Source organism: Scedosporium apiospermum (assembly GCF_000732125.1).
Source record: "Scedosporium apiospermum strain IHEM 14462 chromosome Unknown SEQ_SAPIO_0110, whole genome shotgun sequence".
NCBI lineage: Eukaryota > Fungi > Ascomycota > Sordariomycetes > Microascales > Microascaceae > Scedosporium > Scedosporium apiospermum.
Window position 1 is genome coordinate 2,910,632 of NW_015971811.1, and position 26,738 is coordinate 2,937,369.

Sequence of the window (26,738 nt, forward strand, 5' to 3'; positions counted from 1 at the left end):
CTGGCTAGGTTTGACGCGCTGATTCGGGTACTGAGGATAATACCCTCAAATTTCCATGCCCGCCTCGAGAAACTGGCAAACGTCCGAGTCAGGACAGCGCAGAAAACTCGAGGAGTATACACGAGATAGATCGTTCTCAGGCTGGTACTGAGGATATCTCGAAATCCCGAGGGGCAAAGGACTCAATGACACGAATTTCAGACGCTATGGCTGCTATATTATTTTTTTGGACAAGAGCCGAGAACAGAGAAGAAGAATGTGAATTTGGCTGGTGTGTGCATGCAATGGCTTAGTTAGGAGGGTACGGAGGGGTTTTCGGTTTAGTATTGCTAGTTCGGAATGGGAGCATTTATGTTAGAGTCTAGCGGCGTGGCACTTCGTAGTAGGACCGTGCCTCTCCATCCAAACACCCCCCGTACACGGAATGCCAATGCTGGTTCGACGTATTTAATTAGCCTGCGTCGTCCTCGACCGCATTTGAAAGAGCCGGTCGGTCCACTTAACGGTGGACAAGCAGCTCGAAGAGGTTCGAAGCCAACTGGCAAGTTCATAACGATTCGGGGTTGGGGAATCTACAGGTTTGACGACGGGTCGCATCTTGGTTCGTCTACGGATGGTGAAGAGGACGCACCGAGGGTGGAAGCTGGAGTCCGGTTTGCTTCCACCCGCAGAGCAATTGGTGGCTCACCCGGACAGAGTGAACCGCCGGGGGCCTCATCTGACACACCCCCTCGTACCACCAGAAGCTCGGAAACCCGTCTCGGATGCCAGTATCGTGGATGCTACTCGAAATGTGCAAGTAAATTACCAGCTAAGTGGTAGGATACTTGCAACATGCTTTCGTCCGGGCTCACGTAATTTGCACAATGTGTAGGTGCGTATGGTCCGCAGGGCGAGCTGAGACCATCCGGAATTACTGGCTTGCCAGAGGCCACGATGCCTGGAGGAAATGCCCGACACCGTGTTCACCCGAGGATAAGGTACGCAACAACCACTCAACGATCACTAACGTGGGGTGGCGGGGACGGATTGGACGGATGCAGGGAAATACCCTGTTGAAGAGCAGAGCGGTGACCCAGGCCTATTTAGTGAGAGTGAAGGTGTTGAATGGGCAGATTCTGAGTTGGGCACCAAAGTTGATGGTAGGTTTTGGCGCCTAACCAGTATGCACTCTTGGGGTTTATTACATGGTGCGCTCTTATTCGTGGGCGGAGGCCAGCTTGATGAAGTGGTAGGAAAAAAAAAAGTAATAACAAAAATGCTCATGCAGATGCAAGCCCGTCTCCGTCAACGTGGAACGTATCAAGGCAAAAGCGGACATTCAACTCTCTGGAAGGAGGAAAAAAAATGAGTTGGATATCCGGCGTCTAGCTTCTTCACCAAGCCGGGTTGACGCAGAGACCCAGGAGGAAAGGATAGGATTACCGCAACGCTTGTGCGAAAGTTGAAATGCAAGAAATGCAGTGGTGATGTATATGAGGAGGTGTATGCGTTTGGAGATCAAATGTAAGAGGACGAATGTAGAATATGAATTCAACAGCAAAGCAAAACGATCCCTCCGGCTCCTTCGGCTTACCAAATCCTCCGCAATGAGCGAGCCTGACTTTTTCGGACAAAGTTCGATATCTGGCGGAGGAGGTCGACAACGGACTGTTGTAAAGTATGGCACCGGGAACCTTAGTCACTTGGATGGAGTCTCGATGAGCACACCAGCAACCAAGTATTGCGTGTGGCTTGAAGCCGCCCACAGGAAAGGCGTCAATCTCCTCTGCCACATGAAGAAGCGGGCGACGACACCCGAATCTTGTCGCTTCACGATCGAGCAGAGAAAACACGCGACAGCCCATCGTTCCGCCTTGAGACTCGAGAGGGCCTGCTTCGTCCAGCATGAAAATCAATGATTCTCAGGGCTGGCTGTCTGTCTCGGTTTCGACGCAAGATGAAAATGCAGAACGCCAATGTGCAGCTACACATCAGTCTAGGACTTGATTGAGCGATCAACTCAGACCGAAAGGGAACTCGAAGCTTTATCAGAGACATGTAAGAATTTTCCCGTCGCTCCGAGGAGGGGAGGGCAAGATGCGGTCTAGATTCATCCTGTGAGTCACAAATGCGAACATGACTGTTTTGAAGCTTGTCTGGACAGCTGGAGGCTCATATCTCGAGTAACGTCGACTGGCTGAATGCCTCCACAAGTATCTGTTGACACTACATTGCCAACAAAGCCTAGAGGGTCTGGGACGGGCCGGATGAACTAAGTCGATTGCCCCGGACGATTAATAAAGCAGCAAGTGTTGTTCGTGAAGGTTGTCTGTATATTACGGTTTCGGGATTTGGTTCACGAGCAGTTGAGCTTCACCGCCAGACTCCACCCTCCCACCCTGATGGACCGGGTGCATCATGCCGAACACGCAGTGCAGCGCGGAGCCAAGCCCGTCAATGGACATTGTAAGTTTCTTTTCCCATGAATGGTCCGACAGCTGGCCAGCCCCGAAGAAGAAAAGAGGGCGGAATAAAAAAGGAAAAAGAAAAAGAAAAAAAATTGTAAAAAAATGCAGGAAAATGTCCAGAGCTTGTGGCAAAATTCCTGCATTCCCAAGCATGGAGACGTGGTCAGAGAGAGTCGGGAGATAGTAAGAGGAAGGGAATCAATGTGTCCGCCTCGCATTCCGAAGGCCCGCTCTCGACGGGAGAATGGTCGTTTGTATGATCGATGGCTCTGTGACGATTCACGAGTGGCTCCTGGCAGTTTGAGTCTCGACGCTTCCATGCTTCCATGCCGGGCATGGCCCCTCAGTGAAAACAAACTCATCAATGCACGATGCGTTGGCACTGCAGCCAGCCCCGACGTCGATTACTGGCCCATGTCCAGCTTGACCACAATAACGGACGGCGATAGGTTGGGGAAAGTGCAATCACACCCCCGCTCACATTCAAACCCCCTCTTTGATTCGTGTCATTTGAAAATTTAGTGAAGACCATTATGCTCACATCACGTATCCAGACGAGAAGATGTCGCGGGTGCCGTCATTGTCGGCCTATTATCTTTGCAGCCAGCGAAGAGGTGAGCGGAACGAGCATCCGGGCAGTGTGACGGCCACTTTTCGAGGCCATTCACACTCTCTCCCAGCCAGTCGATTGTGCCAGTTGCATAACTGACCAGGGAGACTGCCTTGATTTGATGGGGGAACAGCGCAATATTCCAGCGAGAAAGCGAGAGAGAAGGCGGACCATAGCAGAACACGGCAGGCCACAGCAGTCTAGGCCCCATCAAATGTGGGTGATCACAATCACACTGCATTGATGAGATGGCAGGATGAGTTGGCCAAGGCGCCGAAGCAGCGAATTGGAGTCCGGAAACACTGTCGGAAGGGTTCTCCTTCCTCCACTTCGAATTTCCAAATTGTCGGCTGATTTTTGCAAGGGGGGGCGTGTTCGAGTCGTTCAAGTCGTGCTTTCCCAGTTCCTGAAGCATTTAAAATAGTCAAGTGCCCCCTCGTCCGACCAACCTCGTTCCTTCCCTCTACCCAACTAACCAGACATTTGTGCCCAACGATCCATTGTTGTCCAGTCAAGACGCGCTTTCCTCAAGCATTTCGACTGTACTTCCCAACACTCCCAATCTTCTCCTTCCCCTTGTTCATTATAACCGCTCGCCTTGGACCCGCTTCCCTGCTCCCAAGCCTATTTCATCGATCCTTCCGTCCCGCAAACCCCCCTTGGACTGCACTTTCTTCTCTTCTTTCATACATCATCACCAACATCCACACCCAGAAACACACGCTTTGGATTCCTGGAGACCAACCCGTGTGTTTTGTTTGAACGACAACGCAAGGAAAATTATTGTTTGCATACAGCCAACTGGTTCAGATTATAAACTTTGATCTGTAACCGGAGCCGGACCTGTACACCAGTACACTCCAATTGGACCTACCATTTAGTGGCTCATCTGAAGGACCTTTTTTTTCTTTCTCTCCAAATATGCCTGGCTTTAAGATTGACGAAGTCACCTCTCCCTCTAGGTATTGTTTTTCATTCTTTCACGTCCTGGGAGGCCTTTTTGCTTTTGATTTCTCTCGATTTGTTACTGCTTTGTGTCTTTCTCTCTCTCCTTCTCTTACATCTTGTTCTGAAATCATGTCGTTTCCTTTGTGTCTGCCAGCCCTGGCGATCTTACTGTACCAGTCAGTCTAGGCGAGCCAAGCCACTTCCCGGACGGATAATTGGATTCAGGATACCATGAAGACCACAAGGAACTCAGGACCAGGCTGTTCTATTTGGATCACTCGCTCCGTCCGGACGAGTTCCGAGCTGAATGGCTGCTTTGGCACCTTCACGCCGGACCCGAACTTGAAAAAAAAGTTGAGCTTTTGTTGCTCATGAGGTAGGTCTGAGGACTTCAAACAACACCGGACCTGGATTTGATCGGAGTGTTTTCGTTCATTCGTCACCGCCATGGATCTCTCTTACAGTTCGTCTTTTTTTGAGCTTGAAATACCGGATGGATTTGTTCGATCGCCACCCCCGGAACACAGGACATGCTGTTTCAGTCTAGCCATGTAAGCCCGAATGGGTTGGCAATATTCTGACCAGCATTTTCACCCTGGGCAATGTCACGCTGTGATAGAGCCTGGATCCGCAATCTAATTCGATTGCTTCGTGCGACCGCACCTTGGATAACAAGCCCTGGATTTGAGGAGTCCCTTTTTTTGGATTTGGATCCCATGGATGGAATCGACAATACTATGGCTTCTAGACCGGATACTGTTTTTTATTATGGCCTTTATTTGGATTGGAATCATGGATCGGACCCTGGATTTCATACGACAGTCTTTTGTTCTTGTTTCTTGGTTTTCTACTTCATTTCGCCCTTTGATTGTCTCGCTCTTTTTGGTGAAGTATATCGGGTCGGATCTCGAACATTTGGAACTTGAAGACCATAACCGAAATCGACGCCCCAAAACAACTCCTGGATAGAGATCCCCTTCCGGCTTCGACAACTCAGCTCTGCATCCTGTGACCCTAATTCTCACTGGTCCCTTTATTAGCCCTGGAGTGAAGAACATTCAAGGTTGCCTTGGACACTATTGAAATCGACTTGACATGACAACAACTCGACGATATACGACTTTCACTGCCCAATCTACTTGTTCCCTGGACTCATTGGCTCTGCTTGTTTTACTGCCCTGGATACAAAGTGATGACTAGCCTGGCTCAGCTCTCGACTCACTACACCCACCTGGTTTGTGCCTACGCCGCCCTTGAGATTTGTAAAATAACAAGTAGCTAACATGTTGAGCGATAGGATCAAGTCTGGTTCAGCTTCGGAAGAAGTTCTTCCCATTCCCCCGCAATCAGCCACAGCACTCCTGCTCCCTCTTTTTCTCTCAATCTCTTTCTAAATCTCTTTTCATGTTCTTGTTATGAACCGGCTCATCGAGTCTTAGCACACAAAGGTAGTGGAGTAACAGGACACTAACCTCGACGAACTGCAGTGAATTTAGCTTCGGCATTGTGCCCAGTTCCGATATGTACTCCCTTGCACAAACAGGACCATCGGACCATCTTGGTTCGCCATGGGTTAGTGCCGGGGATGGACAGCACATGAATGATTTCCCAGGACATTCCGTGGATGCCGAGGATTATTCCCTTGCTGTCTATGGAGCTCCCACGCCTCCCCATGGAACCGAATTGGATTTGACCGAGGAGTTCCGGAATAAGTGCGCTTCCCCGCGCTCAGAGTCTGTGAAGAGGTTATCATCTCGCAGCCCCGGAATTTCCTCAAAGCGGAGGAATACCAAATCTAGCGGCGTCTCCAAGACCCAGGCGAGACTCGCACCAGCCCCGACATCATCAAGGATGTCTAGCGCAGGCTTGACAGGTAATGCTATGTCTTTCCAGAACACTAATGGCCACTTCACGGGCTTGAACCAGCCCCTATTCCAGGAACCGGAACAGGCAGACACCCTCTCCCACATGTACTATCAGGATTTCTCCGGCCTTGAGTTTGGCATGGCCTCAGTGACCGGAATGCCCTTCCCCGAACTTAGCAATCCCCTGCACGTTGATCCCACCCACATGCAGTTTGACCCAGACACCAGTCTCACTGCTACCTCCACTCCCCGTTCCTGGAATGCCACTTACACCCCTCCCCACTCGCCCCAAAATGCGGAGGAGACCTGGTACCAGCCATCTCTCGGTTCCTCATCAGAGAGCGCGGGATCTTCGCCCTCTGATTACGGTATGGGACAGACCTACTCCCTTGGTCAGGATCTTGCCCTCCAGGGACTCGGCGGTAATGGCGATATCTCTGCCATTGGCCGCGATGATTCCTTCGTAGTCTCCACCGGGCCCGCTCGCCGATCTAGGTCTGAAGGTGAGACCGCAAGGGACCACGACCTCTACAAGAATGCCGCCCCTCAAGCGGATGGCCTTTTCCATTGTCCCTGGGAGGGAACCGCAGAGTGCCACCACAAGCCTGAGAAGCTGAAGTGCAACTACGAGTAAGAATGCCCCCGATTCTAAAAAAGAGCTTTTGCAGCTGGCGTACTAACCTTTGCTGCTTCCTCTACAGCAAATTCGTCGACTCTCACCTTAGGCCCTACCGCTGCAAGGTAGAGTCGTGCGCTGAAGCCCGCTTCTCTTCCACCGCCTGCCTTCTCCGACATGAGCGCGAGGCCCACAGGATGCACGGCCACCAGGCTTACAACTGCACTTACAAGGGATGCGAACGCTCCCTCGAGGGTAAGGGATTCCCCAGGGCCTGGAACCTTAAGGACCACATGAGGCGTGTCCACAACGACCATGGCACTGGTCCCAGCTCCGGATCCCAGCGCGGAACTGAGGATCAAACCAAGGCCCGAAGGAAGAGCAAGACCTCGACCTCTGCCAGCAGCAGCCGCAAGTCCTCCAAGTCCATGCCTACGGTCGATCACGCTGCCGATGAAGCCATGGACCGAAGGCAGCAGGACTACATGGCGTGGGACGACTACTACAAGTCCCTCCAGGGTGCCGTTCAGCAACTCGGCAAGCCCGCGGATATCGAGGCTGGCAGGCAGCTCAAGAAGGCCCAGGAATACCTCAACCAAATGTCCTCGGTGTTTGACCGTATCCACCCCAAGGCCGCTGGTTCTTCTCGCCGCCACACTCTTGGAGATTGAATTGACTTGTGAGTATTTCCTCCACAACAACTTACATCATAACACATTTGGAAAACGGTGAGCTAATATGGTTGAATGATAACAGGTAGTTTGTGAATATTATCTACTACTTGAAAGATTTGGCCGCTCCGAGATTCTCCTGCAAGTGCAGAAGGATCGCTTCCGGTTCCGGCATTCAAGGCCCGGGGAGGAGATTCTTGAATGCCGAGATGTCCAGGATCTCAAAGGCGAAAAACTACCTGGAAATGACTTCCTTACTCTCTTCTATCTGGTCCACTCTTATCCAGCTCGACAACATTTTTCTTGGGAGGTCTTTTTCCTGCTTTTGACGTTTACTGCCGAGACAAAGGACTTTTTGAGGCTTCTCTCCACCTCGCGCCAGCCCTGGCCGGGATGAGAGAACCGCACCTGACTGCTCGGAAGGTTTGAACGACGCGTGGTACTCTGGTTTTACCAATTCCGTTCTTTCCACTCCGGAACTCCGATGGGCAGAGAGCCTTTTCGGGGAGGTGTCTACTGACATCTGGGTTCCTTGGAGTCATGCGAGTGATAATGGAGACCGGGGTCTATGGGAACCCCAGTCTCCCGACTCATGCTACTTTGGATATTCGGGGAGGAATCCTATCTAGGATTTTATCCCCGACAAGAGGTGGACATGTATGGCATTGTGTGTGATGAGCTCCTTGCCACCGAAATCCTGTATTGTTGAGATCGAAATCTGTTTTTGGTGTGCTGGTCAGAGATGTGTCTATGTTTCCTCTTGAAACATGCTCTCATGGCGTCCATTCCCTTTATTTCCTTTCTCAAATATTTTCTTGACTCATGTATTGGGCATCAGCTACACACACATTCGTTTGGATCTTTTATATCTTTGTTCTTCGTCTTATTTATTCTTGTATGGTGGGGAGATTTGTTTTAACAATGGCAATTTTTCTGTTAAGCGTTTTGTCCATGTTGAATCTTTTGTACCGGCCAGAAAAGATGCGTAATTTTCTTGTTTTCTTTCTTTCACGATATGAGTTCTATCTTATGGCATCTTCATTGAACCGTCTTCATTTTTAAAAAGAGAAAAAAGAAAAGAAAAAAAAAGTTTTAACGAAAAAGAGCGAGGAGAATCTGTCTTTCTTTGCATATTCATGTGCGACGCTAGCATTACTTCCCTTCATCTAGATGGCATATTACTTACACCGGAAGATGCATACCTCGTCATTAAGCCTTCTGTTTCCTTGTATAATTCCTATTGGTGGCTCTAGAAAAACTAGATGGTAGAATGAAAGTGGTATCTTTTTCAGACCTAAACCTTTTAATGAGAGTGGTATCTTTTACGAGAACGCCAAAATCCATAAATATGCGAAGACAAACAATGATGCCACCCCCCGCGTAATCGTACAAAACATATCAAATATTGTAAAATGCGCCATGCCTAGCCAGCACGACGCTTGTCTTTTAGGTCCCTTATGCCGTTTGCTAATGGCGGCAACGGCTTGTTCAAATCTGGAGGCAAACGAGGTCTTGTCTGAATCTCCTTGACGAAGACGATAGGCACCTCGTTCTCCGACTCGGCGTTCTTCGTAGTTCCAGTCTCTAGGTTAGATCGAGGAGACATGGAGTCAAAGAGGCGAGGGACGTAGCGGACGAAGAATGGTTTGGTGGCGGGAATGGAAACACAAATCTAGAGAAGAGGGGTGCTCGTGTAAGCGGCGATACACACGAGGTAGGGGAGGGGGAACCAGAAGTTACAACTTACGATTCCAAGAAATAGCTCAATGGCACTCGCAAGCCAAGAGATCCACGAATGCCACGTCATGTCAAAATCCGCAGACGTCGTCATAATAAACATAAGATACGTCCTCACAATCCCAGCAAGACAAGCCACCCAACCCGTGGCGAACAGCGCCATAACAACCATCATTTGCCTCCGGGGCAAGGTATTAGATCGAAGGACAACGAACATGGGCAGTATGACGAGGATGAAGTCCATGGCGGTGTTATAGGTTCCGGCGATGAGGATGCCGCGGCCCTCGTTGAGGCAGTTGCGCTCGTCGGCGGGCTTGAAAATTTCCCAGTAGTCGGAGATGGGGCGGCATTGGGTGAAGAGCACGACGAGGTAGCTGATCATGCCGAGGAGGTTGAGGACGATGAGGAAGATGACGAATTTGCGAATGCGGTTGGAGACGGGGGTGGCGAGGCGGTAGACTAGGGCGAGGACGGAGAGTTTGGTGAAGGTTGTTGCGAAGTCGAAGAGGGAGAAGCTGACGAGGCTGTATGTTAAGAAGCAGTGGGTGTTAGCTACAGGGCCGAGGAGCTTGGCTTTTGTCTTTTCCCCTACGGCGGGGTTCTACTACGTGGAAACGTACGCGAGCTGAAACCCCGTCACGACGTCATCTACGGGGATATCCCAGATATGTTTGGCCCATCCATAGCCATGTTCGACAATGATGCCAACGATGAGAAAGGCAGTGGCCGTAACGTAAGATGCCGTGACGAGGACATCATCCCAGCCGACTCTTCGAGAGATGTATCTCCGCGTATATATCCTGAGAGTAAGGATGCCGGTAACGATGACCCATAGTGTAATGGTGACAATGTCCTTTACTGGACCGCGGGTTTCCGGGTTGACGAAGTTGGGAGCTGGCCAGGACGCAATTACCTCCGGCGGAGGTGTTCGCGGCATTCTTCTTGAAAAGTTCGTGCATATATATCCGCGGCGGTTGAGAGATGGCGAGGTGAATCAGATGCCCGCGGAGCCTATAAGCCGAGAGGGGACGGCATCCACGGTTGAGAGGACAGGACGGTCTCGTTCAACATCCATTCCCACCGATCTGTAAGTCGATGTTGGTTTGGGCGAGCATCAGAGGCCCTCGTTTTCCGCGCAGAGCCTCATGCGGTGGGAACCACGGACGTTATAACCCGGAGCCAAAGATCTTTCTCTATTTGAGCCCATTTCGTATTTGTATTTCTTCCTTTGCAGCTTTTTAATGTACTTGCCCCTCCTTCATCCTCTTATCCCACAGGTGAATGCCGATTTAGACTCGGTAGCCCTCCGAGCGGTGTCACAGGCGAACCAGGCCCCCCAAAGTTCTTCTTGGAAAGGAAGTTGGGGGTCCCTCCCCGCACTGCACAGATGCCGATCATGACTCTCGCTTCCACTGTGGGTGAGAGAGAGATTTACATTTACAGAAGCCCTGAACCTTGAAGATTTTCCGGGTGGTCAAGGATAACCTTGCCAGTTCTGAAACACTTAAGAGCCTCCTTTCCAGGTCCTGGAGCGGGGTTGACTCTCTTTGTGGCCCTCCCCAGGGAGTGAATGACGGTGGGATGCTCCCTAGAATTGATATGGAATACGCAGGAGGGATCGACTTTGGAATACGAATTTCTATAGTAAGCCAAGATATCATCCACTCGCAGGGTCAAGATGCGTGGGAGCATGGGTGTGGATGCATGGGAGCATCATTCTCCTAATGGCCGTGCAGCGTAGTTTCCAGAAATGCGAGTCTCGATGCATGGAACGCTGAGGATCCGAGCGTCATGGCGTAAACTGCAGGCATTGGAACTGTGTGTGAGAAGATATCAGCTAGCACGAGTAAGAAGATGAGTTTACCCCCATCGTGTTGACTTGTAAACTACAAAAATAGAGCAGTGGCGTGGTGGCCATCGAGGATCGGAGCCCAAAAAGGCCTATAAGGGTCTAGTGACACGCAGCATTTTCAGGTTTGCTTTCTAGAGTCGCGGATGGTTGTTCCATTTTTCCGCTTGTCTCGCCATTGAGAGTTCCATGTCAGTGCGCGGAGGATGTCGGCTTTCAGAGCCGGATTTCGGACCCGGTCTACCGTAAGCCTCAAGAGAGTACGAAGTACCCGTGTATACAAACAGTGTATCGTGTGGGAGACCAGAGGTACAATTGGAGTGAACGGAAGTAATCAGAGACAATGCGGCAAGCATCAATCAATCTGGCGGACTTGCATTTGGAAGGTCTTCGGCTCGGTCCCGGAAGCCGCATTCTTGTACATGTGTAAAGCCACGATTACAATTGTACGGAGTATTCTCTGGAAGGAACCACAACCTTGTGAAGCATCAACGGACTTGCAGATCCTCAAACACAAACTTCCCGCAAACACATTCCACAACCGAGTTTAATCCAAATCCATAACCCCTCCTTGCGCGATTCGATCTTGCCTACGAATTAAGCTCCCCTCAATTTGCACAGACGTTTACGATTCAGAGTCGCACCAGTCCAACTCTCGGGATCCGGGTAGGCATCCCACCCACCATCTCCCTTCCTGGGTCCTGGGTCTAGGCGTGAGCCTTTGCGCGGACAGGTCTCTTCCCGTCACAAGTATCAATCGCCAGCCCGTGGTTGAGACCGCTTCGTGTGGCTGTGCCTGGCTAGTTGAGTGTGGAATTGCGGATTCCATATATCAACGGGAAACTAACTCTCCGTGTGCACATGCGTACGCGCACACATTTACCGCCCGGGAAAGACTGCCCCTTCCTTCTATGAAGGCCGGCTTTTCCTTCCGACCCTTGTTCGCTGCTCGGACTTTGCAATCAGTCTCGAATATAATCCCGCAGCCATGGGGAAGGAGGGGGGGGGAGGGGGGCCTGGCCCTGGGAATGTTGAGCCCCCACGGAGAGTTCTTTTTCGCTTCGAAGACGACGTTGTAGTTTGCCGAGTTCTCTTCTCCGACATACCCGACTATACACGATCCATCGTTAGAACACGCGAGCTATCGTTGTTCATGCGCCCTGAGCGCCGTTGTCGAAGGATGGATATCCTGGTAAGCGTTAGCTACGAGGACGGCTTCGCCTCGATGTTTGTCACCAAATCCTGGTCCCTGGATATCCTGTCTCCTGCGTAGTCTGAGGAATGATATGTGAGCAATCGCGGCCAAGCCTTGAACATCTCCATCACCATTGGCAACTTGACCGGGCGCCCACCGAAGCACACATAGATGCGAGCCTCTCGGAGTCAGTCCGGTCCTCATCACAATCAACACCATGGGATAGTCGTAGACAAAACTCCCACGCAGCAGTCGTCCGAGATGACGCACACCACGCCCCATAATGTTCCTAAATAGTGATACAATTCATCCGTGACTATATTCTTGGTATTGTTGTTACAAATCCACATCCGAGCCACCTCGCCCCTCTCTCCTTCTACACCGTCATCCCCGTTCCGTGGTAAGGGCTCCACACGCCTCTGACGCTGGGGTTGATACTCGACACAGGCTTAGTGACCTTCTTAACCTTCTCGCCGTTCGCATCTCGTAGTAGTTCCGCCTTCTTGAGCACTTGTAGAGAGTCTAGGTTCCGTACGCACACGGGCTTCTGTCGGCCGTTAATGTAGTGGGCGACGATTATCGGGTGCTTCCCGGGTCGGGGGGATACCGTGATTTCAACTTCGGGGTTCTGGGAGGCGAATTTCGAGAGGTGAGACTTGATGAAACCGCTGTGCCTTTGTTAGCTCTGATCATCCGGATTCCCGCGATGCCTGGTCCTCGGTAGTGAGAGGAGGCGTGTTACTTACTTCATTCCTTTTGAGCTTCCTGCCCAGTCGCAGTAGTGGAAGTCCATCTTCTTGCATTGGAGAATGAAAGCTCCGAGGCCGTTCTTGAAAAGGTGAGTCGTCGTTAGCTTGTGCTTGAGGTCATCCGATTGACGAAGAATTGGGGCTTACTCGGCCGGATGCTATTCTCCTCAATCCAATAGGCATTTCGTATATTTGACCGCCGACCTATGCTCCCATTAAAGTCGTCGTAAAGTCGTCACCCTGCGTTTGTCGCTTCGTTTTTGAAGTTCGCATCGGCTCAGGGACACAGGGACACGGATTGTTGCGTGGGAAATTTTTAGGTGAGAGATCGATGAGAGGCGGTGTGGCTGGTGGCTTCATTAGCCACAACATTTCATCTTCAGGATCAATTGATCGATGTCGATCAGCATGCACGCACTGTGACCAGGGGGTAAGACGCCTGGCAGGAACTCAGAACTTTCCCATCAATTCTACAACTACGAAGTACTTCATTCTTCACAGACATACCGACGATACACATTTAATAACAGAATACTAATGTAAACCATCAAGACGATTTTTTAATCTTATACCTTTGTAATTTAACTTTTCTATTTTGTCATCCCATCATAACCACCACCTTGCTATATGCTAGATGGCCACCATCATGCTGCCAGACAAGTAGCATGATTTACTGCTTCTTGCAGTTGATGATGTCGACGAAAGCAGGCTTGAGGGAAGCACCACCAACAAGGAAGCCGTCAATATCGGGCTGCTTGCTGAGCTCACCGCAGTTCTTCTCATTGACGGAACCGCCGTAGAGGATGCGGGTCTCGTCAGCGACCTTATCGCTAACCTCCTTCCTGAGCCAGCCACGGAGAGCGGCGTGCACCTCCTGAGCCTGCTCAGTGGTAGCGACCTTGCCAGTGCCGATGGCCCAGATGGGCTCATAAGCGATGACGATGTTAGACCAGTCCTCAGTCTGGGCCTTGAGAGCGGCGAGCTGGCTGCTGACGACATCGATGGTCTTGCCGGCCTCGCGCTCGGCAAGGCTCTCACCGCAGCACCAGATAACGCTGATGCCGCCGTCGGTCGCGAACTTGGTCTTGGAGGAGACAACGGCGTCGGACTCGCCGAGGAGGGTGCGTCGCTCGGAGTGGCCGAGGATGGTCCAGTTGATGCCGGCGTCCTTGAGCTGAGAGACGCTGATCTCGCCGGTGTAGGCACCGCAAGGCTTGTCGTAGGCGTTTTGGGCGGCTACCTCGATGTCCTTGCGGAGGGTGTCGCGGACGAGGAGGAGGTAGAGGGCGGGAGGGGCAACGACGACCTCTGGAAAGGGGGAGAGAAGAATGATTTGTTAGCCGGGGGGCAGCCTATTCGCCATGGGTGAAAGGGAAGGTGAAAGAAAGGGGGAGGGAAGCGGAAGGCGGGAGGAGCAAGTTTCTACCCCGCGGCTAATGAAGGAACCATAGAGGTGACGACATACCAACTTCGGGGTCAAGAGTGGCATTGTTAAGGTTGCTGACAATCTCCTTGATGGACGAGACGGTCCCGTTCCTGTTTCAGTAGGCTTCTGGTTAGAAATTTCATATTTTATTCGGTCTGAACGCGCGAATTGATGAGCTTTTTCGAAGCTTCATCCCCTGCCCCCCAAAGTCGATGGTGGGGTTAATTGGAGGGGTGCGGGGTTGAACATAGATAAAAACTAACATCTTAAAGTTGCCTCCAACGAAGAACTTGCGAGCCATGGTTGCGGTGTTTTTTGGGTGAGGTAAAGAATTAGGGGAAATGTGTTGTGTTTGATGGCGATGGTGATGCTGGGAGGAGTGGACTTGAGGGTTTTCTTTTCAGGATTGAGGTTGTGATGGATTTATTTGATCTTGTCGAGCTGGAATTACATTGGATCAATCCGATGCTTCGGCCGAGCTCCACGAAAATAAATCGCCTGATGTAGCGTACGAAGCAGACAATGGACCAACTGAAGCCGCGGGTTGAGCTGACCTCAATCAAACGCTTGGTTTACTGTGGGCCAATAAATGTGGCACTGTCTGGACTTCAACTTCCTCGTTCACAACAGAACATCGCATCTCTGCACTTCTCGTCTTATCTTACCTCTCTCCCTGTATTCAACAACTTGGATGGCTTCTTGCCAGGACCACCTGCATTCTACAACATGACCTTCATTACCTTCAATATTAATTCCCACTGGAGAGCTCGAACTGGCCGGCTACGCCATTGAAGGCTCGGCATAAGAGGAGGATCCACTCGTAGAGAAGCAGCATTTGATTGTCTTCTCTCGCCTCTTGTCCCACGCGTGGCGATGACCTTGATGAACAATTGAATTGACTTCGCCGCCAATTGCGCCGCCGTCTTTTAGTGACTAAGAAATAAAGGTACAAAGGTACAAGTTCCTCAAGGATATTTCTCGGGTAAACAAGACCGTGTACCCACGTACCCAGGCAGCCTCGACCTTCCTTTCCTAATCCTGAGCTTCGTGTCAAATTTCCGTCGTTCGCCTCTGTTGCGACTCTCTCTTCATTCATCAACCCGACCCTGCCACGCATTCCTCGCTTGTCTCCTCGACGGAGTAATCAATTGTAGTTAACCCCGGAAGTTGATATAATTCAAGTTTTCCTTCATCCCGGGGATGCGCGGTAGACACGATGACTGACAAACTGCCCCCCAATCTCCTCGCGCTTTTCGCGCCGCGACCACCCCTGCGATACCTCGAGGCCCCAGACCATCCTCCCGAGAAGCGTAGAACCCAACCTATATCGGGAGTTGCCGCGTTTCTCCCCGCGCTGCAGGCCTACAAGGAGACAGATGTCTACGAACCGACGGAGAGTTGGCTGGAGATGAGGGATCGCAAGAAGTTGGAGCGGAAGGCGGAATTGGAGAAGCTGTTGACTGAAGGCCCTAAGCACTGTGAGGAATATCCTTCCCACTTTTTCTTTTTCTTTTTCTTTCCTCCCCTCTTTGCCCCTCGCTTTCCGATATGAGCTGTTACTGACACACTTCTGAACGATAGTCAAGCCTAATGAGGACCCTAATGTCCGAGGCGATCCTTTCAAGACCCTGATCGTCGCGCGGTTAAGCTACGACGCGACGGAGCAGGACTTGGAGAGGGAATTTGCTAGATTCGGTCCTATTGAAAGGGTACGTCGACCTTCCTAGAGTTTGTCTTCTCCTTACCCTTATGCCCATGCTAACCTGGTTTATTGCGCAGATCCGAATCATTACCGATACCCACGCCCACCTACGACCTAAGAAGAAGAAGAAGCCCCATAGGGGTTACGCTTTCGTAGTATTTGAACGAGAGCGAGATATGAGAGGTAATCTATTCCCCAGTCCCATCCTAATCCCCTTGCTAGTTCTGTCACTTTCCTGGCTACGACGCACAAGCCTGGTTGCATCCCAGTGTGTGGTTAGGTAACACCTAACCTCATGAAGTTGTGTTTTCCGCCTTGGCCCTATCTACCCCCCCACACTTGACGTAATAGCATAGCAAAATTTGGTAAGAATTGACTAACGCGTGCGCCTTGGCGCACTGACGGGCAGCTGCTCTGGAAGCCTGCGATGGCATTCGCATCAGAGACCGACGTATCAAGGTAGACGTCGAGAGAGGCAGGACCGTAAAAGGTTGGAAGCCAAGGAGACTAGGCGGTGGCCTGGGCGGTCGTGGCTATACTAAGGCAATGCCTTCCCGCCCTGTGGGCCCCGGTGGTTTTGGAGGTGGCTTCAGAGGTGGATTCCGCGGTGGCTTCGACGGTGGTAGGAGTCGGGGCGGGTATCGTGGCGGCGGTGGCTTCCGGGGAGGTGGCGGCTTCCGAGGAGGGGACCGTGGTGGCTCTAACGGCTATGGCGCTCCCAGTAATGCGCCCTCAGGCCCTGGTTCTGGTTATGGCGGCCGAAGTGGCGGCTATGGCGGTGGTGACCGGGGCCAGGACAGAAGCCAGGGCGGCGGTGGTGGGTATGACTCACGTGCTTCGGGACGCTCATATGATGACAGACATGGCGGTGGCGGCGGTGGCTACCGCGATCGACACGATAGAGAACCGCGGCGCACTGGAAGCAACATGGAACCCATACGACCTAGGGAGAATGGTGGGTATCGTGACAGAGACTACGACAGGCCCCCCCGCGATGATGACAGGAAACGCCACTATGAAGGCGGCAGCGGATATGACGAACCCCGGAAGATCCGTCGCTACTAAAGCTTACGGAGTCTCTCTAATTCACCCCCATTCCCGTTCACTCCAGTGGTGGGTATTTCACTTACAGCCGGCCTACGGTAACGAGACCCCCGGCACTATTGTCGCATCACTCTTCTCTCCCCCTTCCTTGCCGAGGGTAAGAAGACAGCGTTACAGGGCATGCCCTTTTGGGCACTTCGATCTTGTGTTTTTACGTCACTTTTTTTTCACTACCTACTTGGACCACTTGTCTCACCGGCTCTCAAAACGTCGACTTAGTTGCCCGAAATGAAGCTCATCGGATGGAGCGTCGACACCTCAGCTGTGGAAGCCCGGACGAGGGTTTCTCTCCGAAAAGAACACGGGCCAAGAATGTCAGGTCCACCCGGACCTCCTCATGCGCTCGAAACGGACAAAACAGGGAGTTTTACGGAATAGGTAAAATGTGCCTTTCGTCATTTTCTTCTTCTTGTTATTCCTCCACGTTGTATTTTATAATCCGGTTCTTCGAAAATTTGGCAAGCGCCTTACAAGGTTGGCGTTGTGTCGAAGGGACGAGGACAAACAAACAAAAATACATGTATACACAGGTAAGGTCAGAGGTAAGGAAGGATATTCTATTGCCTACTGACCTGAAGATGGTTGCATAGCGTACTAGTAGAAAGGGGGGAGCCAAAAAATATGGGATGGTAGGTTGTTTTGCCAAGCGAGAGCGCGAACGGAGGCGCAAGTTGTCCTCGAGATGCTACGTTGTGGTGTGAATGACTCTTCGAAAGACGAATGCGTAAAGACAGGTACGGGATGGGACCCGCCCCTTCCTGCCCACTTCGTACGTTGGACCGCCTCGCTTTCTTCGTCTGGGCTGGAAATGTTTACTATCATCAGTCAAGCTTTCCTGTCTCTTATCACTACCTAATCCATATTCCGTTGAACGTGAATCCATGATAAATTTTTGTCGCAAGAAATAGTCAAAACCACCAACGCCTAAAATTTTGAATCTGTCTTTAAGAAAAAGCCAGAAGCCTCTACCGATGCCGCCGAATCCCGGTGTCAACCTCCAAGGGCGTAAGCAGCCTCCTCGCTGTCCACCCCTGCAATTGATCCGGTTCGATTCACTTTGCCCAGAAGTATGTCCGTTGTTCTAAAAAGATCCGTGACGATTTCGTTTTTTTCCTTTTCCATTTTCACTCGGTTTCCGCATCCTCGACCTCCATGGCGGATCCTTCCACCACGGTGACCTTGCCATTCGAAGAAGTCCAGTACCTAAACCCGACCCACGTTAGTTCCCCAAACGAGGCAAAAAAAAAAAAAAAAAAAGAAGAGAAGAGAAGAGAAACCACTTACGCCAATACCTTGACCCTAAACTCACTCAAACAAACACTAAAAAGCTTCAAAAGCCTCGTCTGCCTCGAATCAAGCACATCCCCCTCCCTACAAACAACATACCCCTCCCCCTCCCCACTCTCCTCCCCCAGCACAACCTTCCCCTTGACCATCCTCGTCGGCACGCCCAACCGCCTCAGCTCCGGCTCGATGGTATGCTCCATGGGCACATCGTAGTCGGCGGGCACCTCGCCGCCCGTGGCGTACACGACTCCCGCGGGGATGACGAACTCGCGGGTCGCCACGGCTCCGGCGCGGGCGAAGTCCACCGAGGTCAGGGAGGCGAAGTAGGCGAGGATGGTGTCGGGGGCGCGGTTCGTGAAGAGAAGGCCGACTTGGCCGTGGATGTAGGGGGAGAGGGCGTCGATTCCGTCGGCTTGGGCTTCGGCGGGGGTTTGGCCGAGGGCTTTGGACATGAGTTTTGTTTTGCCGAAGAAGATTCTGCGACGATTTTGAGGGTTAGATTTTGTTTTTCTTTGATTTTATATATGTTTTGGGGGGGGGGGCTTGGGGGCAAAGAAGAGGGAAAGAGGACTTACTTGCTGTCGGACAATTCTTGCCTTACGCTCTGGAGGTGCGTATTCCTGCTATTCTCGACGCTGAACACGAAACAATGCATGTATTCCCCCACGGCCTCCCTCACGTTCTCGAAGAGCTTATCCTTGTGCTCCCGGCCCTTCTTGGCCACCTGCGTCAGGTGGACGAGCCTCGCCCTCTTCGACTTGGGCATTGTGGCTTGTGAGTCTTGGTGTTTCTTTGGCGGGACGAAGGGGATGTGCGTTCTAGATTTGGCGGACTTGGGCGGATGTCGAAGGATGGCCTGCTTTCTACGACGTTGGGGTAAATTCGGGAGCCTGGGAAGAGTGCGCTGAGATTTCGGTGGTATCTCGAAGTGCGCTTGGCTCTCGAAGGCGGTGATGGTCTTTTTACCTTTTTTTTCTATCTTTTTTTTGGCGGCTCTGACCGCCCGAATTTTTTTTTTCTTTGTCCCTTTCGAGGGGCTTTGCTTGAATTGGGGGCTTTCATGGAGGGGTCCTCTGCTTAATTTAGCCGTGGTTTTTACGACCCCTAAGGTACGTTGGTACTTCTAGCCTTGGCTTGGAATCCATCAAATGCGCCCCGAGAGCAGAGAAAGTTTGTTCTGCATCACACTTGGCCTACAATAGCAACATCCATGATCATTGCGAATGCCATTTTTCGGTACTATCCTAAATCTCAAATAGTTGGAATGAGAGAAAAATTGATCAATTCCTGGCTCTATCGGCGCCGAGTAAAATATGCTTCCCTGAAGCCCAAATCATTATCCTTCAAACGCTCCTTGCTGTCCATACCGAGTAAACGCCGCCTTGTCCCAAAGATATTCTCGATCGAGCCCAAATCCCTCCGTTACGGAGATGTTTTTTCATTCTTCTTTTTTTTTCTTTCTATTTTCCCCCTGATTTCCTCCATGCGTTGTATCATGTACCATAGCTTCTGGGAAATCTCTCTATAAGAGTGTAGAATCAGATTTGTGAATGAGTGGAGTGGTTGATGCCCTCGACAGCATCGAAATCGCTAATCTTTCCAATGTTTCCAGTTGCAAAAAGAAATCAAAGTAAGTCCGTGTCAAAGGCCAGGTCCGCGGCAGGTCTATAAACGCCCACCACTCCGGACACCCCGGAGATGAACCTGCCGTAGTTTCCGAGAAAAAAAAGCACATGCAAAAAAAAACCCCATCCATCATGTCCAGGTAACGCCTCCGCCCCGGTTTTGTGTCTCACACACACCGACTCACGCTATTGGGTCGGATATGTCCTGCAAGGCCCCAATCTCATTCATGATTGTCTCATCTGTCGTAATCACGCTGACCACTTCCCCTTGCGTTAATCCCGCCCAATAGGACGGCTCGATCTGCCGGGCCTTCTTTGTGCGGTAAATCTCCTGCGCTACGCCCCGGACCTGCCCCGCCGCCACTGCGGCCGAACTCCACATGAGACCGAGCCGGTCTAAAGCTCCGATGTTGAGTCGGATTAGTTGCCGCAAGTCGTCGTCGTCTTGCGGTCCGAGAAGCCATTGCGCCCAGCGGCTCAGATGGACGATCGAAGAAAGGGATACGACGCAAATAAAGAAGTGTGTGTGAGAGAGGAGAGGTGCTCGGTGCGTCACTAGCCGGCTAATGTCTGCGGCCGACGAGAGCGTATGCTGTGTGTGTCTGTTGAATCCTGGCCCTCCGGGGATCGGTCTATGAGGCGTGCAGGACGTAACGCTCCTTGCGGGAGATGAATCGAGTTGCGAATGAGGTTGGTGCAGCAATATTGATGTCCTATACCGGTTCCAGTTTTAGCTTTCGCCCCGACAATCCCTGAGAATATCACCGCCGAAGAAAAGAAAAGAGCCAGCTGGGAGGGTGTGTGGTAAAAGTGGGGAAAGGTAGGCAGGCACTCACGCGTGTGTTACCATATGGGCTTGGAACATCATCTCGTCCACTTTGCAATCCTTGTTCAGTGCATCCCGCTTGGACTCGGGTAAGTGCACCCTCCAGTTTGTCAATAGATCTTCGATCCGTTCCACGGTCTCGATGGAGCCTTCGAAGCCGTTAGTTTCTCTTAGCAATCGACCTAGATTCCGGACCGCGAGGATGCGGTACGCAAACGAGGAGAATTGCCGATCGTCTCCCGAGAGCTCTTTATTTTCCAAGTCCTCAAGATATGCCGGGCTTGGAATGTTCTGTCGGATTCTCGTTAACCAGCTATTCTTTTTGGGAATGACACTCCTTTCTGAATATAATTCGTAGAGGGCAGAGAGGTAAATTGAAACAGACGATAAAAGAAACGGAAAAAAAAAAAGGTCATGATGAGGAAGACTTACCCCTGATAAGTACTGGTGTTCCTCACAGGGCAGAGCCGTGTCGGCCTGGAAATCGAATAGGAGAAAGTTTGTATTCCGGTGAACACCGGCGATCATCCCGTCGACACAATAGAGCTCCCACCACGTCCTCCTCCAGCTCTCCTCCAAGACCGGAATGCCCCTGCCATGCAAGGTTGCGTAAGTTCTAGCGTTAATACCCAGTTGTAGGGCAAGATTTTCGGCATCGGCAAGCATCTGTCTAGCCTTTTCCCGTTGGCAGTTTCCATCGAGTCCAATTAAAACCAGGAGCAAGGCCTGCAGTAAGAACCCGTCGCGTGGAGCGGCCGGATCGTATGCTAGTTGGAGTACTTGGTCGAGAAAAGTCGCCCTCCACCGGCCAACATCCAGATAGAGGGATCCAATCCACCGAACGGCGGCCAGTAGGGGTTTGATTCCCGGGTCCTTAGTACTCCGGAGGAGAGCGCTCGTGGGCAGGACGAAAGGATGGGCCGGATGAAAGTGATGAAAGAAGGATTCAATGCAGCGGTCTGCGATGCTTTGTTCCTGAAGGTGCATCGGTACGGCACCGGCAGAAGTCGAACCATCGAGAATCAGCCCTGTGGAATCCGTGGCTGACCCATTGCCGTTGGAGAACGGCCTGTACACTTGCAGGTTTGGACTGAAGGATGCTGGTGTTGCAGCTCCTGCTTCGGGTGAAAGCAGGGCCGCACGGAATTGCGGCGTAGACGATCCAAGAATCGACTCATCGTCAGGATTGATACCACCGGTGCCTAGGGAGGTCAAGGAGCCTTGTCTCCTCGGCCGGTCTCTCCCTGGGGCTTGCGTCTTCTTCGGCTTGTAGCCGCGACGCGAAGCAACATAAACGCACTCAGAGTTACTGCTTGTGCATCGAGCACAAGGGTTAGACCCGTCACATTTGAGATGTTTGGCTCGCTGAAGAAAAAAAAAATAATGTTAGCTTGGCTTGTCGAGGGTGATAGATTTTGAGGAATGCCGGCGTCCAGATCACAACCTGAACAATTTCAAGAATGGGGTGAGCACCCAAATAGTGAGGTGTCACTTGCGTTTTAGGGATAGTGGGTCGCGTCCATCCAGGGTGGCAAACAGGAGAACAAAACGGGGCTCGGGGCTCGGGGCCTTAGAGAAGGCTACGAGGCTAGGAGAAACAACAATGAAGATGATTTCGCGGTGGCGAGATGGACGCGGCAGGCAGTAAACGGAAATAGTCATGGGCAACGATAATGAGTATTGCTTGATGAGCTTGGGAGGATTTCACCTACACATGCCAGGCATGCCGCAGCGACCGTGGGCTGCTGAGCTCGCGTTTCATTCCTTGAGGTCGAGGACAAGGCAGGTGTCGCGGCGGTGACCGGAGGATCGGTATCAGCAGGAACGGGAGATCCTGGTGAGGGGCTGCTGGTCGGGATAAAGGGACAGAAGGATTCCATTGTTGATAAACTCCAGGATGTCTGCTCGCAAACAAGAAAGTTGACAATGCCGGGGCCGGATTTTGTTGTCGCCAACGCGTAGGAGCACCGAGAGTCTGAGGCAATTTGATCTTTTGGTTTTGGCGGCTAGGTTCAAGAACGGGATGAATTTATCTCACAGGTTGGAGGGAATCAGGACCGTAAATAAGTTCTGAAGGGGATGGGTTTTCTTGACTTGGCAAATTGTTGTAAGAACAATTGAATGATCAGGATATCCGATGACTGACAAATCAGGTCGAATCTAAATCCTTCTTTTTTGGTCCCTGCGACTTTGCCTCCTCAGCCGATTCCAAGGCGACGGCGTGTGTGGGCTGGGCCGCTATAAATAAGAAACAAGGACTGACCGTGCTGTGTCTGGGCTGTCAATGCCCCAGGACGCCTCACCAAGACAGCGGAATAATTCAGTTCCCGGATGCAAATGTAGTGTCGGCAGATGGCCTTACCTAGCAAATCATATTTGCATCCCGATCTTCCTCTTTCTCTGCAGCAGCAGGAGCAGCGGTGCAGCGGTGCAGCGGCGATGGGCCTGGTCCGAGAGCCGAAAGATGATGGGCTGGTGGCAGGAATGACGGAGAAGCCGGGGGCGAATGGGGAGAAGCTCAATTGGTTTTTACGGTGGCGCGCTAAGCCTGATCCCACGACACGACCTTAATGTAGGAGCACGCACCACCGCATTTGGGCAGACAGCTTGAATGTGGGGGTGGCAAGGGGTTGCAAATATCAACCACTTCAATCTCCTATGTAAGTTTAGAAACGAGAGAGGGCTTGATAGTTTACTTGATTCGGGCTAGAATGGGTCGAAGCTGCCAGAGGATGCAGTTGAGCCCCATCCTAGAGACCGCGGGTTATGAGGGCTCCGAAGCTCCGAAGGAGAGAAAACGCTGTTGGTGTCAGTGGAGTGGCTTGGCTGAGTGTCGTTGTTGGTCTCAACATACGAGTAAATCATTGAGACTGGTTCTGTTACACCTCAGCACAGATTTTGTGTCTGTTGCAGTCACTCCCCTGTTCAATGTTTTCAACGTTCTCACCCCGTCAACTCTGACGCCTTTGCCCTTGCTTTCAGGACGCTAGGACAGTGGACCAATGTGGAGGATACAGAGCGCTAGGAAAGACGTTGATTGTTTAAACCCTCTCCCTCTTTACTTTTTCGTGCTCCTCTTCTAGCTTCAGCTGACAGAAAGTCGACATCGTCTTTCTTGTTACGCTAGTGTTGGTTCCAGATTCCAGCCAGCCATCGAGGACGGATCATAACTGGAAGAGGTCAGGGTTATTTCCGACCTCGAGATAGATGACCTTCGTCCCAAGACACTTGCCTAGTTCCCTGCAAAGAGAGGGCGACATCGGGTACCGCGAATCTCAGGGGAAGTGGAAAGAGGACGAGGACGAGGGTATCACTTGCGTCGGCCCGGGGTGTTACAGGAGAAGGTCACTTGCTGGCGACGAATGTTGGAGAGATACCTCACCCTTAACGCCATAGGTGAGGGATAGGAGCGACTATTGCACTATCCTGCGTGCCCTAACTGTCAAGCACACATCGGGATTTGAATCTCCGAAAGGGGGGCGTCCTCTCACCGGTCCGTCACGTTCCCTTGATGCTCCAGCCTGGGCTTGGAGGCATGTGCATAATGGGTGGGAGATTGGCAAGTCGGTCAAGGATCAAGAGGCCAACTCAATAATTCTGAGAGTGGGTCGTTCCACACACAGGTACTGCAGGTGATTCAATGTTCGCACCATGTTGGAAACGGTGAGGAAGCCAGGCTAAGGGGGTTGGACTATCTGGTAGGGCTTAGAGGAGACATGCCATCACTCAAGATGCGCTAGTGAGTGCAGCGGCCGGCATTACCAGCCATCAATGACTCGTAGGCCAGTAAGCGATTGACCATACGAGGTCCAGTTGATGTTTGGAGACACGTAACTCACTAGGTGGTGGATACAGTTGAGAAGACAAGATGAGGAGGGTGGAGAAGGTTATGTCGACTTACATCCCATCTGCTTGTGAGACCTGAAGAAGAAGCTATTGGTTGCACTTCGGATGGAGTGAAGACAACTGATGAGTGATGAGTGGATAGTTGAATTACAAATCGGTGAAGGCAGGTATTACAATCAGAACGCCCAGCAATGGGGGAGGGGCAGGGGGCAGGTGGCAAGCAGCTTTCATGGCTGAACGAGGCTCGATTTTCCTAAACATGCTTTCCGAAGAACAATGGTGCTATCTGTCTACTTAAACGGATCATGTAATGAGATGAGGAAACCGAGACTGCTCGTGCGGAACAATGAAGAAAGTCAAGGCCAGGAAGGCATGACTGGTACAGGTCTATCCTGGGAAGGTTATATGCTGGTATTGATTTGATAATGGCATTAGGATGGGACTTGGTCGACCATCCCTCATCTCCTGGAATGTGTACTGCAGGGAAGAGCCTGAATAACTTCTCCAAGTACCTGGGTACTCACTCAGTACCGGGGCACAGGAAGTCGATGACACTTTCCTATCGATCAATCTTGCAGCCACCTAATATTGGTTACAAACATTGAACGGGGAGGTGTCACATCTGCCTATGTATTGGCTCAGTAAGCGTACATATCCGGGTAGGTGAAGCAGTTGAGCCCTCTTCTTTTCTTTCTTTATTCCTCTACCCATGATCATGGCTGGATATACTTGAGGTAGTTGAGGGCAAGGTAGTTAGTCATGTACTCCGTGGTTGTCCGAGTGCCAACCGTCCACCTCAGTAAGTTGTATTCTTGCCCTCATGGGTACTTCTCTCCGCAATAGACAAGAGCACCTCAGGAAGGCATAGATCAGAAGCCAAAGCTTCAGCACGATGTACACCGATGTAGGCCCGTTTGGTTGTCTGTGCTTTCCAATTCTAGTTGGAAGGCTCCACACATAAAGCAAAGGAGGCAGTCCCGTCCCTGAGGCAGGCATCATTGTATCCGTGCAGGCAGGAATGGTCTTGAGATGTTTCGAAACCGTTCCGACTGAGGGAAGCCGACTTACGTTGTTTCTTCTCTTCTATTCTGGTCATCTATCGATTAGCAATTATATTACTATTTTTCGCGGTAGGAGTTTTGAAGCTTCCAGCTGGTGTTAGCGGACGTGGACTTCGGTGTGGATGAGATCAAGGTAAGAGAAACAACTCGAAGCGGCATCAAATCCTGAGGCTTCTATGCGTGAGTACTTAGTATATGCATCGTCCGTCCCTTCGGAGTTGACAAATACAGTCTGCGCTAGGTCCAGAATAACACCGAAGTGCCAATGCTGGCCCAGGTCCAGGCCTGGCAAGCTCCTGCCTTCAACTCCCACGACCACTAACACGAAGCGTCTGGCAGCTCCAGATGCAGCTCCCCCGATGCACATGGCAAAAGATCTAGTTATATGCGACGGCCAGACATTGCCGCCACCGGCATAGTCCCACCAACAGACCACTTGCCATCAATCTTTCTAATCTGGTCAAGCCTAGATCGTGGGATCGTGGAAGAGGGGTGGCACGAAAGCCACGACGAGAAGCTTGACATGCTATTAACCCTTTATTCGATAGTTTTATTCGTCATTCACCAACCAGGATGCCAGCTTTGCCCGCTACCCTGGTCGAGCTTAATTTGCCCTACCAGGCAAGGGTTAGCTGGGTAAGTCGCCTCCACTCCTGCACCTACCCGAGGGCCCCATACATCTTCCGATACAACTGCTTTCGAGCCCGCCCAAGATAGAGGATGCCCAGAGTAAACTAATTGGCATGTGTCGATCTGGCAACCAAAAAGCATTACAAAGAAATTAGGAAACCGCTTGTTCAAAATAGGCCATCCGTGCCACGCTATGTCGCACGTGAATACTTAGATCTCGGGACGGTACTTAGATCTTCATTCGAGATTACCAGATCCGACCTGGTTGCGGAACGGAACAAGGCATCAGGCCAGTCCCGCCGCTCCCGCCTCCTCCCTGTCCCAGGATTCGAATCCTGGGAGAATCAACAAGTCCAAACATACTCCCTCTACGAATACCAACCTCACTAGCTTCAACGATCCAGAGTGTTCGATCCTCGACAACAAGGAAGCTAGGGCCATGAGTTATCCACATCCTGCCTGGAGATACAGGCCATCTTCATTGCTTTTACAGCCACACGCTGAGGCAATCGTACTGCCGTTTTGCCGAGTCCAAGCTAAG

The 26,738-nt window shown here is 51.5% G+C and overlaps 6 protein-coding genes across 6 annotated transcripts; 2 read left to right on the top strand and 4 right to left on the bottom strand.

Moving 5' to 3' along the window:
- Positions 1 to 5,529: 5,529 nt before the first annotated feature.
- Positions 5,530 to 7,160, top strand: SAPIO_CDS7737 (C2H2 transcription factor; the record flags this gene model as incomplete). The annotated part of the gene is made up of 2 exons (XM_016789539.1): positions 5,530 to 6,503; positions 6,575 to 7,160. The coding sequence occupies 2 exons, from the start codon at positions 5,530 to 5,532 to the stop codon at positions 7,158 to 7,160; spliced, it is 1,560 nt and encodes a 519-aa protein (XP_016641366.1).
- A 1,423-nt stretch (positions 7,161 to 8,583) lies between these two features.
- On the bottom strand, positions 8,584 to 9,834 carry SAPIO_CDS7738 (Integral membrane protein; the record flags this gene model as incomplete). The annotated part of the gene is made up of 3 exons (XM_016789540.1): positions 8,584 to 8,832; positions 8,908 to 9,421; positions 9,518 to 9,834. The coding sequence occupies 3 exons, from the start codon at positions 9,832 to 9,834 to the stop codon at positions 8,584 to 8,586; spliced, it is 1,080 nt and encodes a 359-aa protein (XP_016641367.1).
- A 2,483-nt stretch (positions 9,835 to 12,317) lies between these two features.
- SAPIO_CDS7739 (uncharacterized protein) lies at positions 12,318 to 12,873 on the bottom strand (the record flags this gene model as incomplete). Its single annotated transcript, XM_016789541.1, has 3 exons — positions 12,318 to 12,609; positions 12,688 to 12,770; positions 12,838 to 12,873. 3 exons carry the CDS (start codon positions 12,871 to 12,873, stop codon positions 12,318 to 12,320), a joined length of 411 nt encoding a protein of 136 aa, XP_016641368.1.
- Positions 12,874 to 13,360: 487 nt separating this feature from the next.
- On the bottom strand, positions 13,361 to 14,417 carry SAPIO_CDS7740 (uncharacterized protein; the record flags this gene model as incomplete). Its single annotated transcript, XM_016789542.1, has 3 exons — positions 13,361 to 13,998; positions 14,156 to 14,226; positions 14,380 to 14,417. 3 exons carry the CDS (start codon positions 14,415 to 14,417, stop codon positions 13,361 to 13,363), a joined length of 747 nt encoding a protein of 248 aa, XP_016641369.1.
- Positions 14,418 to 15,332: 915 nt separating this feature from the next.
- On the top strand, positions 15,333 to 16,883 carry SAPIO_CDS7741 (uncharacterized protein; the record flags this gene model as incomplete). The annotated part of the gene is made up of 4 exons (XM_016789543.1): positions 15,333 to 15,594; positions 15,698 to 15,825; positions 15,896 to 16,001; positions 16,228 to 16,883. The coding sequence occupies 4 exons, from the start codon at positions 15,333 to 15,335 to the stop codon at positions 16,881 to 16,883; spliced, it is 1,152 nt and encodes a 383-aa protein (XP_016641370.1).
- A 1,163-nt stretch (positions 16,884 to 18,046) lies between these two features.
- SAPIO_CDS7742 (uncharacterized protein) lies at positions 18,047 to 22,540 on the bottom strand (the record flags this gene model as incomplete). Its single annotated transcript, XM_016789544.1, has 8 exons — positions 18,047 to 18,125; positions 18,207 to 18,221; positions 18,309 to 18,686; positions 18,785 to 19,072; positions 20,020 to 20,547; positions 20,671 to 20,951; positions 21,093 to 22,025; positions 22,373 to 22,540. The coding sequence occupies 8 exons, from the start codon at positions 22,538 to 22,540 to the stop codon at positions 18,047 to 18,049; spliced, it is 2,670 nt and encodes an 889-aa protein (XP_016641371.1).
- Between the last annotated feature and the right edge of the window lie 4,198 nt (positions 22,541 to 26,738).